The sequence below is a fragment of the Meleagris gallopavo genome, chromosome 2 (genome assembly GCF_905368555.1).
Source record: "Meleagris gallopavo chromosome 2, MGAL_WU_HG_1.1, whole genome shotgun sequence".
NCBI lineage: Eukaryota > Metazoa > Chordata > Aves > Galliformes > Phasianidae > Meleagris > Meleagris gallopavo.
In genome coordinates this window covers 74,265,092-74,285,339 of record NC_139405.1, presented here as the reverse complement: position 1 = coordinate 74,285,339, position 20,248 = coordinate 74,265,092, and the positions used below count along the sequence as shown (strand labels likewise).

Here is a 20,248-nt window from a genome sequence, read left to right as displayed (position 1 = left end):
TGATCTGATGCAAGATTTTGTGTTCTTCACAGGCAAGGAGACAGTTAAAGGTTGCATCCACCTGTGATATGTCAAAGGAAGCTCTCAGACAATAAAATCCATTACAAATAGGACAGAGAAATTCTAGGAAAAGGAATCTGTAAGAACAACACAAGAAGAGCGCTCATCTTTTCACAGAACCAGTATGAAAGATGTGGCATTCTTAAAATATCTCAATAGTCAGCTATGACCGGGGATATTCATCCCACGCCCCACTTCTGCACACAGGAAGGGAAGAGCTAATAACAGAAGAATTTTCTTTCGGTGGCGGGAACAACTGTGATGATCATCCCCCACCCAGTGTGGGATTCCAGCAGAGATCAAGGATGCCCTGGCAAGAGCATTATTATCCGTTTGTGGAAGTCGCACAGCTTTTATTAATGAGATTCCTAATAAAGTATTAAAACCCTGTAGCAGAAAGCCACACTGCTCATTCCTGAATCATATGAAATCATTCACCATTTTATATACAAGTTTTGAATTACAATCTTCAGCTTCTCATCAGAAAAAAAAACAAAACAAAACAAACAAGCCTAAAAAAAAGCATTTTTTGGTAGAACTGCACAGTGTACAGAAGCATACTTTCAGTTACACAGTATCTTACAGAACACATACTTGAACAAAAAGCAGAGCCTGTTATTCTTTCCTAGAAGGCCCTGCCCGGACAAAACTAGATGTGTTACCTCCATTACCAGAAGAACGGCTTTAACTGGACAGAAGAGTACATGAAAAACCTCCTGAACACTCCAGATAGTTGAACAAAAGGAGAAAAGTACATTTGTAAACAACTTTAAAACAAGAGCCATATGAAAATAGTAATGGTCACTAGAAAGTTAAGCTATTAAAATCTTCATAGTCCAAATTGGTACGTTCCACCATTTTTTGGGTTTTTTTTTTTTTTTTTTACAGAAATTTTGCCACACAGAACACTTCACTGAAAAATAGAGGCAAATAATAATAATTTTTTTTTTTAAAAAGAAAAAAAGGTGCATTTAAGAAAGAGACAGTTTGAAAGCCAAAGGCCAAACTCCAAGTTTCCCTTGTACGTTACAAGAACAGAGCTATAACCCAGCTGTTGAATGGAACTGAGATCAACAGTGCGCCGGTAGCACAGCTCTTGTTTTACAATCTGAGATTCTTTTTAATGTAAACTCCAAAAAAGTCAAAAGCTACTTTTAGAACTGATTTTTGTATTACGTACCATGAAGCACTGTTTTCACTTTCATTATTCAAATTTTGCCATGAATCGACTTTTTGTATAACGTATCAATTTATTTGAAGCAAATCATTTTATGATGAGGCAACCAGGTAAAAACTGTTCAGGGAAATGATTTTGTATGTGTAATTATCTACCATGCATCTCAAGTCAAGCATTAGTATTTATGTGCTCTACTTGATGCTTAAGCACATATTAAGCAAGCTGCTGAGCACGGAGTGAGTCCATTTTGGTAGATGGACAGATGTATGTGAACAGCAATGCTTTGGATAACTTGTGCTATTCCTAATACTTCAGTTATTTTCTCCACCAATTACATTTTACTATAAATATGTGTGCCCTTAAGTTGATCCCAATATCAGTTTCATCTAACTAATCAAATTATCTGCTAAGGTTTTGGGAATGATAGCCCTTCCCTTATTTAAGTAAAAGTGGGACATGTTTCTTATTCCTAAAAATTTGCCAACAGCAGATTTATTTTCAAGACAGAGTGACACTGTTCAGTAAACTGTTGGTCATTTTTGTTATTCACAAATAAGCAGAAGAGTATTGATGTTTATTATCAGGTATGCAGGAAGAGGAATAGAAAATACTGCGATATTTCTACCATTAATATTTTTCTAAGTTCTGCTCGTGGTTCCCATAAGTAATTATTAATCTGAAATTAACATAAACTGAAGTTCATATTACCTCTCATATTTTGAGCAGCTAAATTTCAAATTTTTATTTTCCCTCTGCAAAATAATGCTATTAAAGCCCTGCCGACACCTGAGTGTGCCAAGAGCTCATGTAAGGACTAATTTTCCATTCTCTTTAGAAATCCCTAATTTCTGTACCAGTTAAAAATTAACTCATAGACCAAATAATAAATGTGCAATGTAAACAAGTAGTTGTAGTTGTTTTCTCCCATGTAATAATGATAAATAATGACACTGATCATTATCTATCCTGCTTGTGTTCATTAAATGCAATTCTTCACTCACAAAGGCAGCAGCAGGCATTCTGAGATGGACTTCCTTTGAGCTATACTCAAATGAGTGGAATAACTGAGACTCCTGACGGAGATCTAAGCCTTTTCCCTCATTTTCTTAACAGTTTCTGTAGTTTTCATACTCAATTGCATTTCATAATTTGCCATTTAAAATAAATTCATTTCTCCAAGCCTTTTTCTTCCTATCCAGAACAAACTTATTTGCATTTATGACAAGTGCTGTTCAGCAAATAAGTTGTAAAGAAAAAGAAATTCATGTGAAGTGGTATGGAGTATTTAAAATTGTGTTAATTTGCTTTCTGAATTTCATTTTCAAAATGCTTCAGAGAAAAAAAGCTTTAAAGGCTTAAAACACATTTTTGTACATTTTTGTTTCTTCTAAACAAAGATTCAATTTTACCCACTTTCATAACTGCTGCCCAGTAACTACATGAAATTGCATGTCATTCCCCCCAAGAAAGTAAAGAAAATATACAGTGTTTTACTTCAAATACTTTATGAATGCAAGGTTACAACAAATATATTAGTCAAAATGCAGGGCTATCAAGCACTGAACCAAGGATGCTGGCATCAGTTTGACTACCATTTTGCAGGTGGAAAAAATATACTACAACTACAGATAAAAGGCATCACTAATGCATCATGAATTACTCTGGTCAGCCAACATCACCTCTGCAGCTTGGTGCATGTTTACGTCCTGAAAATAATAATGATTAATTTGTTTGAGATGAGACACTGGAACAAAGCCATTCTTAAACAGGAAAGTTTTGTTTTGCTCTTATCGAGGTAACACCAAAAACTAAAACCAAGATCTTACAATTTAGCAGCCACTTTAACACTTGTTAGGCTAGCCTTCACACAAGGAGCATGCATACAGCCACTGTTCTTGCTTTATATTGAGGGCTGTTGGTTAATTCAAGTCACTGTTTTCTCACCTTATCTCATTAACCTGTTGAATCAGATGTCCACCGTAGGAAAAGGAAAAATTAAATGATGTTAAGTGTAGCAGACAAATACAGATCACACCGAGAAGCTAACACTCATGAGTTGTCATAATAAGGGATAATAATAACAATTAAAAAAAAAAATCAGTCTTTTCTGTGCATATTTTTTTTTCATTCAAAAGGTCCCAGGAAATCATGACGTGCCTGGCCGTTTCTGTTGCTGATTTCTGATGACCTCTAATTGTTTTTTGCATTGCTGATAATAAGTTGAGAGACTTTTATTTTCATCTAACAGCTTTTTATGTTCTTGTACCAGACGGGATGTATTTTGCTGGTCTTTTTCATCCTGGTCCAGTTCTGCTATTAATTCTTGCCTGGAGTAAAAAAAAAAAAAAGAAAAACAAACAAACAAACCCATCAGTTATAATCAACATCCATTTGAGCAGAAATGCATCACAGAATCAAGGAATCATTAAGTTTGGAAAAGACCTCTAAGATCATCAAGTCCAGCCATTAACCCATCCCCACCATGCCCAGTAAACAGTGTCCCTCAAGACGACCTCATGTTTCAAATACTTGTTAGATTATCAGTCTAAATTCATGACTGTTGACATTTTGTGTGAAAAATTAAGTTGACAAAAATCTTATTCTTTACAATAGTCTGGGGAGAAATTCTCTTCCAAATAAAATCCACATTCAAACATTAGAACAGCTGGAAACCAGCCTCAATCTCTTCTCTTGTTCTTCTAATAATAGCTTTCACGTGTAGAACATCTAAGGATCCACAGAGAAATTCATACATTTAATACTAAGTTTGCTTAAGTATATGTACATTTAACAATGCAGTAAGAGGCAAAACCAAAATAGTTTAGATCAGTTTTTAGTGAAATGCTGCTTTGCTGTTTTCTGTTTGGAATTGACCTTCCTAAAGCTGTGGAAAGCAGAATCAGGCAGAATATTTTTACAATTGTTACTTGAGCTAATTTATGCAATAACCATCTAAAATGTTTTTTAGCAACTACTGTTAGAGGAACAAATTCTCTACAATTGTACCTGTTAATTTCTGTAACGCAGTTTTCCATAAAACATAACGTTGTGAGTTGTTTTTTTCCCCAGCCTCCTAATTATTTAGAGACAGCATTAAAACAAAACCACATTTGCAATTACCTGAATGATTCAGTTAAGATTTCATCATGAAAGTTTAAAGCTGTAAGAACAGTATTCTGTGCTTTACATGCCCTTATAACATCATTCATGATTTTTTTGATCTTCTGCAAAACACCACAGCAACTGGCAACTTTGCATTGAAATGCTGTTTTGTACTTTGAACTGTACATTTTAAAGTAGTGGAAAGCAAAATTAGGCAGATTATTTTTGTAGCTGTGATTTCACTTAATTAATGCATTAAGAATTCGATACGTTTTTTAAGCAATAATTTTAGAGGAACAAATGCACTGATAAACTTGATAAAATTATCCTAAAAAATGGATGTAGCTAAATGGAATGCAGTTTGTTTTACTATTTGTTCATGAGGCGATAAGAAGGCAAGCTGCCAATAGTAATCTAGCAACAAAATAGTAGAGGAGAAAGTTCATGTTCTTCATTAATTGTTGCCATGTGGTTTGTAATTATAGTTAAAGAAAATTTATTAGTTCAACCTTTATAGAATAATTATTATCTCAAGCAACATTAAATACATCAATCACAGTACTATTTTTTGTTTCATACCTAAGGGCAATTATATTCTGATTAAGAAAAAACAACTGGGGAGAAATCTATATACAGACAGTAAGGGGAAAAAAGGAAAAAAGAGAAATCAAAAGATAGGAATTAGTTTTGAAGCAGAAGCCCATTTTTATATTGCCAATAAGTCCTGAGGAACAATGGAAATAAAAACAAAATTAAGATCTTCACTCCAGTTTCAACATTTCTTCATGAGCTATGTAAATTCTAACAGTACTTGGGAAAAAAAAAAAATGTTCTCAAGATGCTAAGTCAGAAGTGAATACACATATTTATACACACATTTTGTTGTTCTTCAGCTATTCCACAAACACCAAGGCAAGCTCCTCTTACACAACACTTTGCCTGGCATGGCTTAGACCCTGGTGGGTAGCAAGCTGGTTACTTGGCTTATTAAGAATTTATGACCTCTAAGAACTGTCCCCCAGCACCAGGAAACAGAAATGATGAGAAGCAAAACATAACAGAATGCATTGCAAACAGACATTCTGAATCAGCAATAACTCTGGCTCCAATCCAACTGTACATGCAAGCAGTTTCTTCATATATACATGTGCACCATAAGAAAGTACATAATGGCTTTCATGTATTACGTACTAAACCCCTACTAGAAAAACATGATATTTGACTTGGTAATACTGATTGACAAAATACCGATTGACAAATGTTGGATATAACATAAAAACTATTAAATAAGTAATACTGAGCTATTATCTAAAATTCTATAATGCAATTGAAAGTCTTTTACTGGACAGAGAGTGAAATAAAATTCCAAGGTTCCTCAACAGTCTAGATCTTTTATTTGCAGTGATGCAAACAACATAACTACTGTGGTACACAGACTGATGTCCCATAAACTTTAAGGTGGACTTGTCCAGAAGAAAAGCCTTGATATTGATTAAAACTTCAGTTACCTCTCTGAATATCTCACCTGTGGAGAGTAGTTCAGTACTTCTAAGAGATTAGGTCTGAAAAATGATCATGGTCTATGAAATTTTACTTTGTAAAGCCTGAAATAGCAGTCATAGATCACTTACTTCCTCTGCAACAGCAATGCAATTTCTGTCTGAACTTTCATATATTCTTGTGCCATTTTGCAGTGCTGTTCAAACACAGCCATAGATTCTTTGGAGTTCGGGCATGGTGCTAGAGGCTGAAAATAAATCAGACATGTTAAAAACTAATGAAGTGGTATCTCAGTGTACAGCATGTTAGAACGTCTCCACAGAGTATTTATAACATCTTTTACAAAACAGTAAGCTTTTAAAAATAAGTGTTAAACCACGCACTGGAAAATTTTACTGCACTGATGTCAAAGTCGACTCAAACCTCCAACCTGCAGTTATTAATCTGACAGTCTCTTCAACAAAAGGAACAAAAATCAAAGTAGTTTTTAATCACACGCATAACAAATACAGTGAATGCAACAATTTGATTCAGTAAAACTCAAGCAAGGAATGTCTTATTTTGACAGTCACTCAGATTACATTTGGTTTTACGGATCATGTTTCCCAGAGGCTGTTTTTAATAGCTTGATCAAATCTGAGTCAACCAATCTCAGATTACATAATATATTTTTTTTAGCCTTGGTCAAAAAGTTAGACAGAGTATAAACACAGGTAAATACGTGGCACTGTATTTTGCAATCCCAAATTCACACATTAGAACAGAGCATATATTTGTTACCTGTAACTGATGATCTAATGTAAGATACGCCATTGGGATGGAGTTATCTGACCCATTGGTCTCTGTAACAATAATAACAATAAAATTTTAATGCATTTTTAAATGGAGTTCTATTTTTATAGGACAAAAACCATAATACTACATCATTTCACAATACACAATCTGAAGATGAAAAAGCAAATGGAAATAGCAGGAAATAGCAGTGTTCCAATCCCAAGGCAGGTGATTTTTTTATTTTTTTTTTCTGATAAAGTTAAGAGCTACAAAATTATGGTCTATCATATCAAGAAGAAATAAAGATTGAGGTGATCATCCTACATTTCTAGAAGTCATTTATCAGCATATAGACTTTAAAAATACTATTTTTGCACAGTTTGCCATCACGTTCTCTGCTTACAAAAAAAACTGCCATTTCATTCTTGTTTATGAAGGATCAGCCAGCCAGCCATGCATCTAATGATTTTAAAATTAGAAGCTGTGCAAACCAACTCTGCCAAAATAAAAAAAAAAAAAAGCACAACCTCCTGCTCAGTATTGAAACCAACTCCTGGTGAGGAGTTTGTATCTTCCTCACAACATGCTCTAGGGCATCCATCTCCTTTGCTCTATAGAGACACTTGTGGACAGCAAGGAACCCAATAATCAGCCTATCTCGTGGGTCTGGCTGCTCTCTTCTTACACTGCATTTGCTCTGACTTTCTCTAGTTCTTTCATTCTATATTTAACATGGTTCTCAATTCTTATAGATTGCATCTTTTGGAAGCCCAGAATTTGGGGAGCACAAAGTTACCGTTAAGCTTTAAGAGACATAGGAGTAAAGACACATTGAGAAACTACTGATTTTACAGCTGCATTATTGCTACTAGAGAATTATATGGAGGAGGGTAGGTGGGGAAAAAAAAGGGGCTGCTTACCCATACCCCAAAAGCACCTGCCACAGAGTAGTCGTGGTAGAGAAACTAAGGTGTTGCCCTCAAAGACTACGCTATCTCCAAGAGCAGCTTCAAAAGGAAACAGAAATAAGAGGGTGGGAATGGAGAAAAAGTGGTTAAGTCTATGCTTGTAAGGAAACTAGAAGGTGGTAAAAATAAATGAAAGTAACAAAACAAAACAAAAATCAGAGAGACTTAATCACCACAGTGTCTTAGATAAGAACAATATTAAAGGCCTTCCCTGCATTTGACTACTGCCATATATGGAATACTGCTACAGCAAGGCAGTTATTGCAATGCTTCAAATACATCAACGCATGCAAAAAACTTCAGATTACATTCCTGAGCTTCTGGTCATGTGTCACAGAGCTGTAACTTTTCCTGTGATTGATCAGATTTGGCTGTGTCCTTATTTTATCACTTTGCCTCATTTACTTAATAATGCACTCTCTTTTATAGAAAACTGATTTATCTGTTTAAAAATGTAAACCTTTGTTAATGGACTGGATAAACCTAATGCGAAAAAATAGACATGGTACATTCTGTATTTACCTGAGTATAAGGTGAGTGATTTCTGTGAGCAAGAAAGTCACCAAGTAATAGACCTAACTTTAGCTACAGTGGTGTGTTGCATTTATGGCCAAACAGCCTCTGCGCTGGCGTAAGATAAGCAACTTTTGGTTCCCAGCAAACTGTCTATTAAACTAATGGTAAGAGATTGCTTCCATGTCAAACAGCAATTCCCGTAAACGCTCGCTGTCCAAAGCAACTTGGAAGCACAAAGAAAGGCACAGGGTGGGCTATAGTGGAAAGCAAGGGCTTTGGGAATTATATGCTACTAGGCATAGTGTGTGATTAGACAAAGTGATAATGGACAGAAAGAAGAAAGCAAAGAGGCAAAGTACAAGAGTATGCAGCTCTCCTCCCACTAAAAGGGGGAGGGGAAAGAAGTACACATCTTACATTCAGAATCACCTTATATTTGGTAAAATACGAGCACGCATATATATATATGCTGGCATAAAAATCAGTCCATATGTGAATTTCCATTTTGCAGTTGGTTACAGGAAAAGAATGACATAATCTGATCAGCCAAAGATGAAACAGATCACAAGTGAAAGGTTTCAGAATTTAAAGCACTATGAAATCACAGAATCAAGAACCATAGAATCATTTAAGTCTTGACTTTAAGCCTAAGATTCAACAGGTATGTTCCAGTAATGAAAATGTAAATCTTATTTGTATCCTAAAAAGGAATTTGTGGGGATCCATCATTTCCATGTGGTCTAGTATATGTCCTTTTTGTGATGGCATGCATTATTATCTTTAAGATCAAATTCAGCTATTTTGTATAGTCTTAATCACCTTTCATAACAAAGCAACAGCGATGCTACAGTAGATTACTTAGATTAGTTCATTTAAGAACAGTAAATTTTATGTGCACATTGTTCATGAGCAAAATTTCAACACATAGATTAAAAAAATAATAATTAATGTATTCTAGCTGGTACTCACCTAAGTAGCATTTCTTTCCAGAAGTCAGAGCAATGAAAGCTTTATCTGTGCATTCATAATACAAATGCACAACACTAAAATGCTGCGAGATGTCCATTCCCCTCACTCCACAATAACACGTTATAACCAAAACTGATGCTCAAAGATCTTTGTTAAATAGCCACATCACTGCATATGTCCAACACTTTGTAACAAGCATAATTCCTACAAGCTTATGTAATTTAACAATATCTTTATAAAAAGTTTTCCTATCTGATGTCCAAAACAAAGCAACAATAAAATGATTTAACCTACGAAACATTAAAATGGACTGCTACTTTCACAGCCTAATTCTATACGTAGGCACATACCCTATGCCATAATCAATTGTTTCTCTTCTAAAATGTTTAACTAATGAACTACCTGCATCATCAGGTGTCCATGGATTACGAGTTGGCTTTTCAGAGGTTGGTCCCGAGGTAGTGATCATTCTCACACTAGGACTAGATGATCTACTGCTGTTTCTACTCTCCTGAAATGATAAAACAAAGTGACAAAGAAAGTTAAGAGATGATTTTTCAAAACATTTATTTTACAAAATGGCATTAAAATAAAAAATGTGAAGAAGCCTTAACACATATTCCTCCTGACCTCTTGCAAACTTTTACCCTGAAAGCTTTCCAGACAGCTTCATTTACTTTACATGTATTGCATGGATTTCATCATAATCTCTTCTTCATCTTTACCATACAAAATGAAAAGGATGCAATTTTGCTATTCAGCATAGTGAAAAGGACTGTTGAACAATGCACTAAAAATCTTTATATAAAAGCATTATACTACACAGAGTAGTTTTCACAACACTGTTTAGTGAATTCCATCAGCTCCATAAAATAAAGAAGGAATAAAGTTTTATTTCTGCATTCATTGATTAAGCATCAACTATGTTCAAATAAAGGAATGAACTTTAGTAATTGCACTTCGTGCAAAGTATTAATCTACAGTTTTTATTGCGATTCCTGTGTTAACACAGAACTTAAATGATTAATCCTCAGAAAGCATGAAAAAGTGTTTAATCAAAGCAGTCCATTTAAACAACTGATTAAACTAAATTAAAAATTGAGGAAATTCTCTCCTTCAAAGCGAATTAAAAACCAAAGCAAAATTCTGTATTAATAGAAAGCTTGACTATTTAAAACCTTCTGTTTACCAAAGCACAGAAACTAACACTGATATCATTACTGTACCTAGCTTCTCTTTCAGATTTCTAATTTACAATACATACTGTCTTCTCATTGACACAAAATAAACACAGGATAGTACTTAAAAGTACAGACCCCACCACCTTTTGCAGGAAAACACTTATGTCAAATGAAAAAATGCTATTAAAAGACAATTATTTTCAATACAGTGCACTGTTAACAAAATGATTAACTAGCTGTCCTTGTTTTTCAAAAAGAGAACTGAAATGCACATTACCTGGAAGCTGCAGTTCTTTATGACTCTGATTTCCTAGTATATCATATCTTAAATTAATTTTTAAAAGCCAGGATTTCAGTCAGTCAAGCTACAGACCGAAGAGTAGCAAGATTCTACAGTGAAATACCCATTATTTCAACTGCCTTACAATATGTTTCTCTGGTAATTGCTTTAGTTTAAGAGGCTAGCAAAACACGCTATTAAACAGCACACATGAGACCTGTAACAGTAAATGCCCATACTTTCTAAAATGAAACATCTTTAAAAGAACAATAATTTAAGTCCACTGGGTAAAACAGGGAAGTCAGAAACACGGCTCAATTATTACCTTCTCAGAGCTTTAAAAATTGTTTCAAATGCAAACCTGATTCTGCAGCAGTTAACACTGTTCCTGTGCCAACCCTGTACACTTTGGTTTTACTTGCTTATGCAATGGAAAAATATTTGCAAGGTACGCAGCTTCAGTAGAAATAGTTGTTAGAAAACTGAAATTATTTGAAATGCCCTTAAGAATTTGCTTAAGCTACCTAATTTTCCTCAAATGATTTCAGTCTTAAGATGCTGAGGAAGCTCATATCTGATTGTTTTCTGTTTTCTGCCATATCAAGGGAAATAAATCCATAGAGTGATGTGAAATTCTATTAAAAATGAAGAAATTGGCAAACGGGGATGGAAATTTATCCATTAGCTGTGCATTTCTCCTTTGATAGACCCATGATAAGCAACATGAAGAGTAGTTTCATTGCTATTAACCAGTTAATGTATTATGTTAGTAGCCAGAAACTATTGTAGAAATAATCTAATGGGATGATACTATCAGGATAACTGCATTAGAAATTTTGAAACAGCTTTTGTTTTGAAGTCGTTGTTGACATTAGGAAGCCTGCTGTTTACTGGCAATGTGCTCAGAAGTGAATGATGAACATGCACAAGAAGATAGAACCATCTTTTATAGTGAAGTGTAAGACTTTAAAACAAAAAGAAATTTGTTGAGTATTTAGATTGCAGCAAAGGGGATCTGAGAAGTATATTAGCAAGCTAAATTGCAAGCTATGCTATACTGAATTGCATGCTGTACCAGCCCATTTAGATCTATGAAATACTAGAGATAGGAGTGAAGGATTTTTATCTGAAGCATATTTAAAAAGCATCACAAAAACCCAAGAGAAGTTCCCAAATCTGAACACATATTAGATTACAGTGTTTGAGAGTGCTGAGTAAGATACTTCAGCTCTCCTGGCATAACACTAGACTGCAGCCACCTTCCTTGACACCAGCCTCTCTAAAAGTAAACCAGTGGCTGTTCTTCAGCAGACAGTTCCTCTTACTCCTTCATGGATCTCCTTTCATCTTTGCCTCCTCCAGACATCACAGAATGCCAAGCAGACTTTTGTAGGGTTACCTTTATACTAGGCCAACATATCTTGGGATGCATCTAGCATGGCATTGCTAGCTGGTTGAAGGAAGGGCATCTTGAAGGGGGACTTACAGAAAAGCTGGGGAGGAATTTTTCATAATGACATGTAGCAACAGGACAAGGGGAAATGGCTTTAAACTGAAAAAGAGAGTAGATTTAGACTAAATATTAGGGAGAAATTCTTTACTGTGAGGGTGGTGAGACACTGGAACAGGTTGCCCAGTGAGGCTGTGAATGCTCTACACTGCACTGGTGCAGCCTCATCTTGAGCACTATGTGCAGCTTTGGGTGCCACAGTACAAAAAAGACACAAAATTATTAGAAAGTGTCCTAAGGAGTGCTGCAAAGGTGGTGAAGGACCTATAGGAGAAGACATATGAGGAGCAGGTGAGGTCCCCTGGTTTGTTCAGCCCAGAGCAGAGCAGGCTGAGGGTGGTCTGCAGCTCCTCACAGGGACTGGAGGGGTAGTGTTGTGCTCTGCTCTCCGATGACAGCAACAGGGCCTGAGGAAATGGTACGGAGTTGTGTCCGTGTGTCAGGTTGATACCAGGAAAAGGTTCTTCATCAGATGGTGGTCAAGCCTTGGTAAAGGCTGCCCAGGGCAGTGCTCAGGCCCTAAGCTGCCAGAGCTCAAAAAATGTTTGGACAGTGCTCTCAGACATAGGGTTTGAGTTTTGAGTGGTGCTGTGAGGAGTCGGAAGTTGGACTCAGTGATCATTGAGGGTCCCTTCCAACTTGAAATTCTATGATTGTATCTTTGTCAGGTGGCCAAAGTCACACTAGTTTTTTTTGTTTCTCAGTTTCCATTTCTCAAAGTTTTACAGTCTTGATAACCTCGCTTGCTCTGAGGTATAATTCTCCCTCTAGGAACTGCACAATTTTTTCAAGTTTAATTTAAGCAGGAAACCAGACTTAAAGAAGTCAGTGGCACCAGCCCTTTCTCCACATCTCCTGTGGATTTTATCACCCTACAAAATAGGAGAAAATAAAAATGTGCATCTGTGACCAATTGCACAGTCTCATGGACGGAATGATTCATCTGTACAGTATCAGCTCCCACAGATTTTCATACTTGACTTGTGCATGTGTGAGTCTGTATACTCAGTACTTACTTCTCAACTGTTCAATACCATACATGCATTACTTTTTTTCCCCACTTCAAAGTAAACTGAGAAATATTAAGACTCAGCAAGAACTGTCAAAAAAAAAAAAAAAGTTTAAGAAGTATTTCTGATATCATCATGGCACTGTAAAGAATGATATACCCAATAAAAACATAGGTGGGAGCACGGATATCTCACTGTCTGTCTAATTGCAATCTGCAGTTCTTTAATAATTATGCCAAATGTGCTCCAAATCTATTTATACAAATTACCAATTTTTTCCAAGGAGACTGTCCAGTTTAGGCAGCAGAATTTTTGTGCTCCATCAAGCCTTTCTAAGTTTTTTTGTGGCTGCAGTTCAGTGCACATCTATTTCTGTGTTACAAAGGTGCTTAGGAAAGAACAGTAGTTAATGGACAGCCACAGATATCACAGTTCAATGAGGTCTTAAAATGATCAGCTCAGTGAAAAAAAAAAAATTACATGGAAAAATGAGTAGGCCATCACAATATATGGATGGAAACAGATGGAATTGCAGAATATAACTGCAAGAAAAAGATTACATCAGTGCTGTTCATGTAACTTGTCCAGTCACCAAGCACTAGCGCATATGACTTTTCACCAAGTCCTGTGACTTAATGCGTGGGTTCTCATCAGCAAGCCCCTCCAATGGCTGGCTCAGCAACTGAGAACCTTTGTTCTCTAGCACATTTTCCTATCTAAGCTCTCAGTGTAAAAGGGCCAACTGAGCAGTAAAGCGCTATTGCTGTCCGATGTTTTGATAGTACCAGTACTCAGGCACTAGTGGAAAATGTCTTAAGACTCTGAAGACAATTAAAAAAAAAAAAAAAAAATCATAATCAAAACCACTCAAAGAATCCTATGCAGTACACAGAGAGAAATCAAGACACATACATCAATTTCAGATTAAAACAACCAAAGCTAAGCAGGGAGCCATAAGCCTTGCTCTACCCTTGTCAGGTAAGTACCTCAAACTTCGGTTTACTTGTCCCGTGTTTTCCTCCACCTCAACAGAAAAATCTATTCTGAGTAGGAAAAACCTTGATAAAAACAAACTCCAAAACACTGCAGAATAAATTTATATTTGCATGTTGGCGATTTCCAGAAAAAAAATGTTTATTATGATTTCTGATCAGCTTTAATATTCAGTCAAATGGTTTTAAATAAGAAAAAACAAACAAAAAGTACAGCATAATTTTGAGTGGGGTAGGGGCTTAAAAGGACTGGGTATGGGAGAGGAAGCACACAGGGCTATGGCAGTTCAATAAAGAAGCCAGTGCAAAAGGGTGGGTTTAAGAGAGAATGGTATGCAGGAAAGAAGGATGTTTGCAATGAAGAGAGGGAGGGGGAAGGGGACTTTCAAGTTAGAGAAGATAACCTATACAGGGTATGGTGCATGTAGGGAGATGCTATAAACTGACCAGAGCTACACTAGTTACAGATGTTTTTTCTGCTTTGGCTAATAGATTCCTTATATAGATAGCAGTTCAAGATTTTAAACAAACATTTAGATAGCAAAATCCAGAGCTTATAGAAACCTATACAGAACAATCTTAAGTATTATGTTGTGCTTGCTTTCTTAATAATTTACTGTTTTTAAAAAATACATATATATATATGTCAAAAGTTAGCACTAGTTTCAGCTATCTTTTCCATTACTTTTCTCACACATACACAAAAAAAGGGTGAAAAGTCATGATTTATTTATATGGACCGTGCATAAACTTCTTTCAAAGAACGTTCTTATCATTACATTTCCCAAAACTGCAAGATAAAAAAAGCAGGTAATTTTAATACTGTCACTTACATTTCCAATATGTATGCTATCAGGAGGAAAAAGGGTAAAATGCGATTCTGGTACTTCTACAGACCCACACTAGTCTGGCATAATTTCTGTTCTACTGTTAACCAAATAAGCTGATCTGTTTGTTTGCTATATTTTGCAGATTCATTCCTTTCTGCCTTCTTTGAAGATATTGAAGTGTATTTAAGAGTTATTTCATTATTTTCTGATAGTTGTATGTAGCAAATCCTACTAATAATATCCAGGGGATTGATGAGATTTCTGTGACTATCACATTCTACAGAATTAAAGAAGGATTAAATGTTGATCTCCCTGATAACCACACACCCCTAAAATTACCACCTATTTTAGATTATTGCAGTAGGTTGTTTAATATGGAAACTTGATTAACCTGACAAACATGTTAAGATCTCATTTTCCAAACATACAAATAATAATAGGTACCTAAAAATTCCTAATTCACACTAGTGATAAAATGCCCTCTCTGAATCACTTCAACAGGCCTGGTAACAACTAAAACACAAAATAAAGACATTTGAATTAAGCATTAGGTGTACTTTTCTCATTTAAGATGTTCTTAGTTTAATTTCAGCTTTAAATAGCATAACAGTGTCTGTTACCATGGCATTTATAATACCATTTACAAAGCTATTAAATTAAAAAACATCTTATTGCAATAGTCATATTTTTTTGTAAAATATCCTTGTGATAGCTCCTTCTTGTAAAACTCTCACAAGAAATGAGAGATAGTCCTGTAAGATATTTTTAGAGTATAGAGATTTATTAATAAATAAATACACATAGCATTGATTTTTTTTATTTTATTTTATGCAATATGTGAGTTTAATGTATGTCTAACTGCTTCAGGCAATTATAAGTAGTTATTTCAATTATTTTCTATACAGAATGAGGTGAAAAGTCTTTCTGACATAACATCTGAGCCAAATTAAGTGGTACACACAAACTGTTTGTACATAAAAATGATAAATATTGGATGAGCTGTAGAGAAATCACTTGTCATCTAGAGCTCATTCATAGATTATCCTCATGGTATCTAATTTAAACACAATGCAAATGACATTGCATTCTGTCGAGCCTCCATATCATTTTTACATAAGTATCAAAAGTGAAGATTTGCAGATCAGTTTCCCTATATACATACAGCACTGTCTTTATTGAAACACAATGAAGGGATGAGAAAGAGCTTACCTGACTGGACTCTGTTCCAGCAACAGTAAGATCTTGAATGGATCTGCGCCTCTGCTGTCCGTTTCCTGCTGGGAAAAAAACCAAACCAAAACAAAACAAAAAGAAAACAGTGAAATCTATTCCGAACAAAATAAGAAGGGTGAGACTGTTGCAGAGGAGCTTGGAATTTGTACAAATCCACAGAGAGAAAGGGAGAGAGGGGGAGAGAGAGACAGCTGCAGAATTTTAACTCAAAACATGCTGGCCTGTCAACAAAAAGTATCCCCTAATACAACAACCACTCCTACCACATGAATAGCTGCTGCACTCCACCATCTTCTAACACATGTATTTAAACAGGCTTAGGACTCGGGGCAGGAGCTGATGACGACATCTATTTCAAGTGCGTTACGTTATGGGGATTTCTAAAAGCTAGACTGCAAAGATAACATGCTGCCAGCTTTAACCTGTTGCTCTTTGGTATGCTCAAGTAACATAGCAAGGACTTCTGCCTGTGTTTCATTTCCCCCACTAAAACCAATAAGTGAGAGTACTTCCTTCTGGTCAAAGTGAAAGCACTTTTTCAGCTTCAGATGAAGGAAATGTGTCCCATTCTCATGCTCGAAGAACTGTGAAAAGGGGACTGCTCAGCTAAACCACATCTTGCTAATAACCTACTGAACATAGTGCGGTAATCTTTTCCTTTTCTCCTTCCACCTGTTAGCAATTATCCACTTGTGACAGCTACATAAAACAGTTTAAATTCTAACAGGGACACTCAAAGACATTACTGGGAAACAAAGTCTTCTCAAAAGTATTGGAGATTATGCAACGGAATCTCCCTGACTACTTTGATTTTTATTGCTGTGATTGTTTATATTGTATCTTGAGAGCAGGTCAGCTGTCCAAAAGGAAACACCAAAACGTTCTGAGTAACAGCTGACAATGCTCAAAATTCTTGATCTGCATTACGTAACTTTTCTACTCAAGGGTAGCATCTCAAACATGTACTACAACAGCGACAGCCCCTAACTCATCAACCATGAACTCAGCAGCCAGCCCAACTCTAAGCCCTTTAACAGGCATCTTATCTTTTTTTAACCTTTTAGATATTTATTCAGCATCGTTTCAGTACTACTTTCCTGCCTATCTTGAGCAAATTTTGATTCATAACTGCTACTACAAAAATATAAGACTATCTATGCAATATTGATCAATACATTTAGTGGAATCACAATTTAAATTCTTAAATAGTGACTACTGCATGTAAGAATACATTAGCATAGAGCAGCCATAGAGAACTCTTAGTGTCACTTTACCAATCTGACATGACATTTTACATTCTAAAATTTCAAAGAAGTTCTATGAGAAAGAAACATATCAGAAAATCAAGAGTTTCAGAATGAGAAGTCTTTGAAAAGTCTTGTAGTCTTTGCTCTGACTACAAAAGACACAGCTTTTTCGAGGTCTTGATCTTTTGCTTCTGAAATTCAGAGGAAGTATATACTTACCTAAGCATTGTGACTGTATTATGTTTAATATATTTCTACTAAGATACTAGAGATTGAGTGAATGACAGATCTATATCAAATTTTTGATCTTATTCATTCGCAGTGAATTTTTTCACTAAATGGCCATTTACAAACACAATTATACATTTAATAGAATTATATATGCTAGATACTTCATCTGGCTGTCACAACTAATCTCAATATTCAAGATACAGATGATCCACCCATGACTGACACAAAATTATGTGCACGTTTCATTCAACAACACTGTTCTAAAATTAGTTCAGCTGAAATAAGCTTGCAAAAATATCTGAAATTCTCATTTCAGATTAGCAACATTTGTGAATTTAAAGAACCCGGCACATGTGTTGCTGAAACATTAGAACATGGCTGCCAAAAAAGTTAAAATTATCAGGGTGGGGTGCAAGAAAAGAAAATGCTTTGAAGGAGGGTGGAAGGAGGGGCCAAAACTACCATGTTGTAATAAATGAACATCTTTAAATGAAAAATATCTTTGAGTTAGTAGCACGAGAGAAGAGCAAGCTCTATTGGGCAATGCCATTTTAATTAGTGTAACTGCTGCAGACATCTGGCAAATAGCTTAGACAAAGCAGAAGTAGATTACAAATCAACAAATACTTATTGCTCCAGATTCAAGACAAATTTCAATTGAAAAAATACAACACAACATTTTTATTTGAAATCATCATAGCCACATCTTTATATCTTCTTTCCTTTCCTTCCTTAACATGTTTTACCTCTACACCCATTTAAAACTCCTAATTTTTCCTCCCTATACAACTAATCATGTTGTAAATGTGCAGAAGTTAGTCTACAGTAGCTTGATGTTCTATGTCAGGATTTTAACAATTTACAGGACTTTAAGATTAGAAAATAATGAGCATCCAATTACACATCTGTTTTGAGAGTTTTAGTGAAAAAAGCTCTGAGTGCCTGATCGCTACCTGGAATGATGAAAGACTTTTAGTTAATTTATTGTACTAAAAAGGAAATAGACCCACAAAATCATATGCCATTTCAAGCAATTACTGTAATATAGTTGTAGAAATTCCATACAGTACCTGGGGTCTCATGCTTTCAAGTTTTCTTAACACACATAGCTTGCATATTAGAGAGCTACAATTACTGAAATATTCAAGTTCTGTGCTGTTTAATAACATATGAGTATACAAACTAAAATGGCAAAATGAAAGCAAAAAAACTGAGGAGAGAAGAGCAAAGAGCAAAAACTTGCTCAGAGGAAAGTAACATTAATTGCTGAAATACCGGAGAGAAAAACTGAAGCAATCGTTACGGTCTCAAATGAGTACGATGGTGCAAAGCATTTCATATAAATAGGAATGTAAAATTTGTTCATGAAGTATTTGCAGTGGTAAGGTATACAGTTCTCTTCCACTCATTTCCTTTGTTCCATTTGTGTTTTCCTATTTCTTCCTCCAGCTCTTCCCCCCTTCTCTCTATATTATTCTCATTCTTGTCTCATTCTCACTTCACTCCTCGTATTCGCCTTCCTCAATCCACTCCCTCCAACCTGCTCCAGTATTTCTTATTAATCTCCCCCCACAAATATCCTAAATATACTTCTTGCCCTAAAAAAAAAAAAAAGAAAAAGAAAAAGAAAAAGAAAAAAATTTTACACACTGTTATTTCCTAAAATGAAATTCAAAAGGTACAGAAAACTTCTGGTATGTGCCACTCCGCATACTGCAGTGAAGCAAATGACACAGCTTCCTGTTAAGGCTTTTGAAAAACCCTCAAAAATTCAGAGCAGTCATGCAGTCCTCTCCCTTCCCTATAGCAGATGCTCACTGTCTCCTTTTACACTTACACAAGCATACATGCTGCTTGTTTTCCTCTCATTAAGGCAAAAGTATTTTGTTTGTATCCTTCCAGCCAAGTGCAAACTCACTCTTCTTCCAGGTCTCCTGTTCCTGCTTTCAAACTCACTTGAGTAGTCTCTGATTTTGTGGTAGGGAGTTTACTTCTCAGTTCCTCCATTATCATGTTCTCCCATCCTTATTCATGTACAGTACTTTCAAGTGCTTTCCTTACACTCAAAGAATCAAATGTCCCTTATGGTACAAGGCAATTAGTAAATTTACTAGTGTTAGAAGACATGGTAAGGAATTTAAGCCATTCATCTGGAATCCAGAATCATGAATTGATTTGAAGAGAAAAAAGTAGGATTTCTGGCCTATACTGGTTTTAAAAGTTAGATGGAAAAATCACTAGCTAAACCATCTACGATCCTCGTACATTTTCTAAAGATACTTAACAAAACGTGTCTATCCTGAGTAATCATCCATGCAGTGCCAATGTTATAAAATTACTTTAATGCTGTGGCACAGAGTTTTGCATGACAAAATTAGAAAGCCAAATGCATGCATGCTATATGCATAAGCTGTTTAACATTGCCAGAGAAGAAAAGGCTGTACTTCAAAGTATATTTTGTCAGATGCTTCTTGACTGGTTAGTATACAGAAGGTATCTGGATTATTGTCCTTAATCATATGACAAACTGTAACTGGATTTTACTTTTTCCTTTAAACATACGGCTATTTAAGCTTTTTGTACTTGTAAGGAATTTTATTTCTCATATATAAATAAGAAAAAACACCTACATGGAGATGTTGGTGCCTATTATCCATATTATACTGCA

At 35.5% G+C, this 20,248-nt stretch overlaps 1 protein-coding gene across 5 annotated transcripts in view; it reads right to left on the bottom strand.

Annotated features, from left to right (window-relative positions):
• Positions 1-382: 382 nt before the first annotated feature.
• The window catches only part of MAP3K7 (mitogen-activated protein kinase kinase kinase 7), a 49,408-nt gene continuing 29,542 nt past the window's right edge, over positions 383-20,248 (bottom strand). For 3 of the 5 annotated variants that reach the window (XM_010707614.2, XM_010707616.2, XM_010707619.3), the window contains 5 exons: positions 16,079-16,146; positions 9,469-9,577; positions 6,620-6,681; positions 5,971-6,086; positions 383-3,564 (listed from right to left, as the gene is read on the bottom strand). In XM_010707614.2, coding sequence (XP_010705916.1) covers positions 3,384-3,564; positions 5,971-6,086; positions 6,620-6,681; positions 9,469-9,577; positions 16,079-16,146 — 536 coding nt within the window. In that variant the 3' untranslated portion in view covers positions 383-3,383. The remainder of the gene's footprint in view (positions 3,565-5,970; positions 6,087-6,619; positions 6,682-9,468; positions 9,578-16,078; positions 16,147-20,248) is intronic. The other 2 variants (XM_010707615.2, XM_010707617.2) reach the window with 1 other exon arrangement.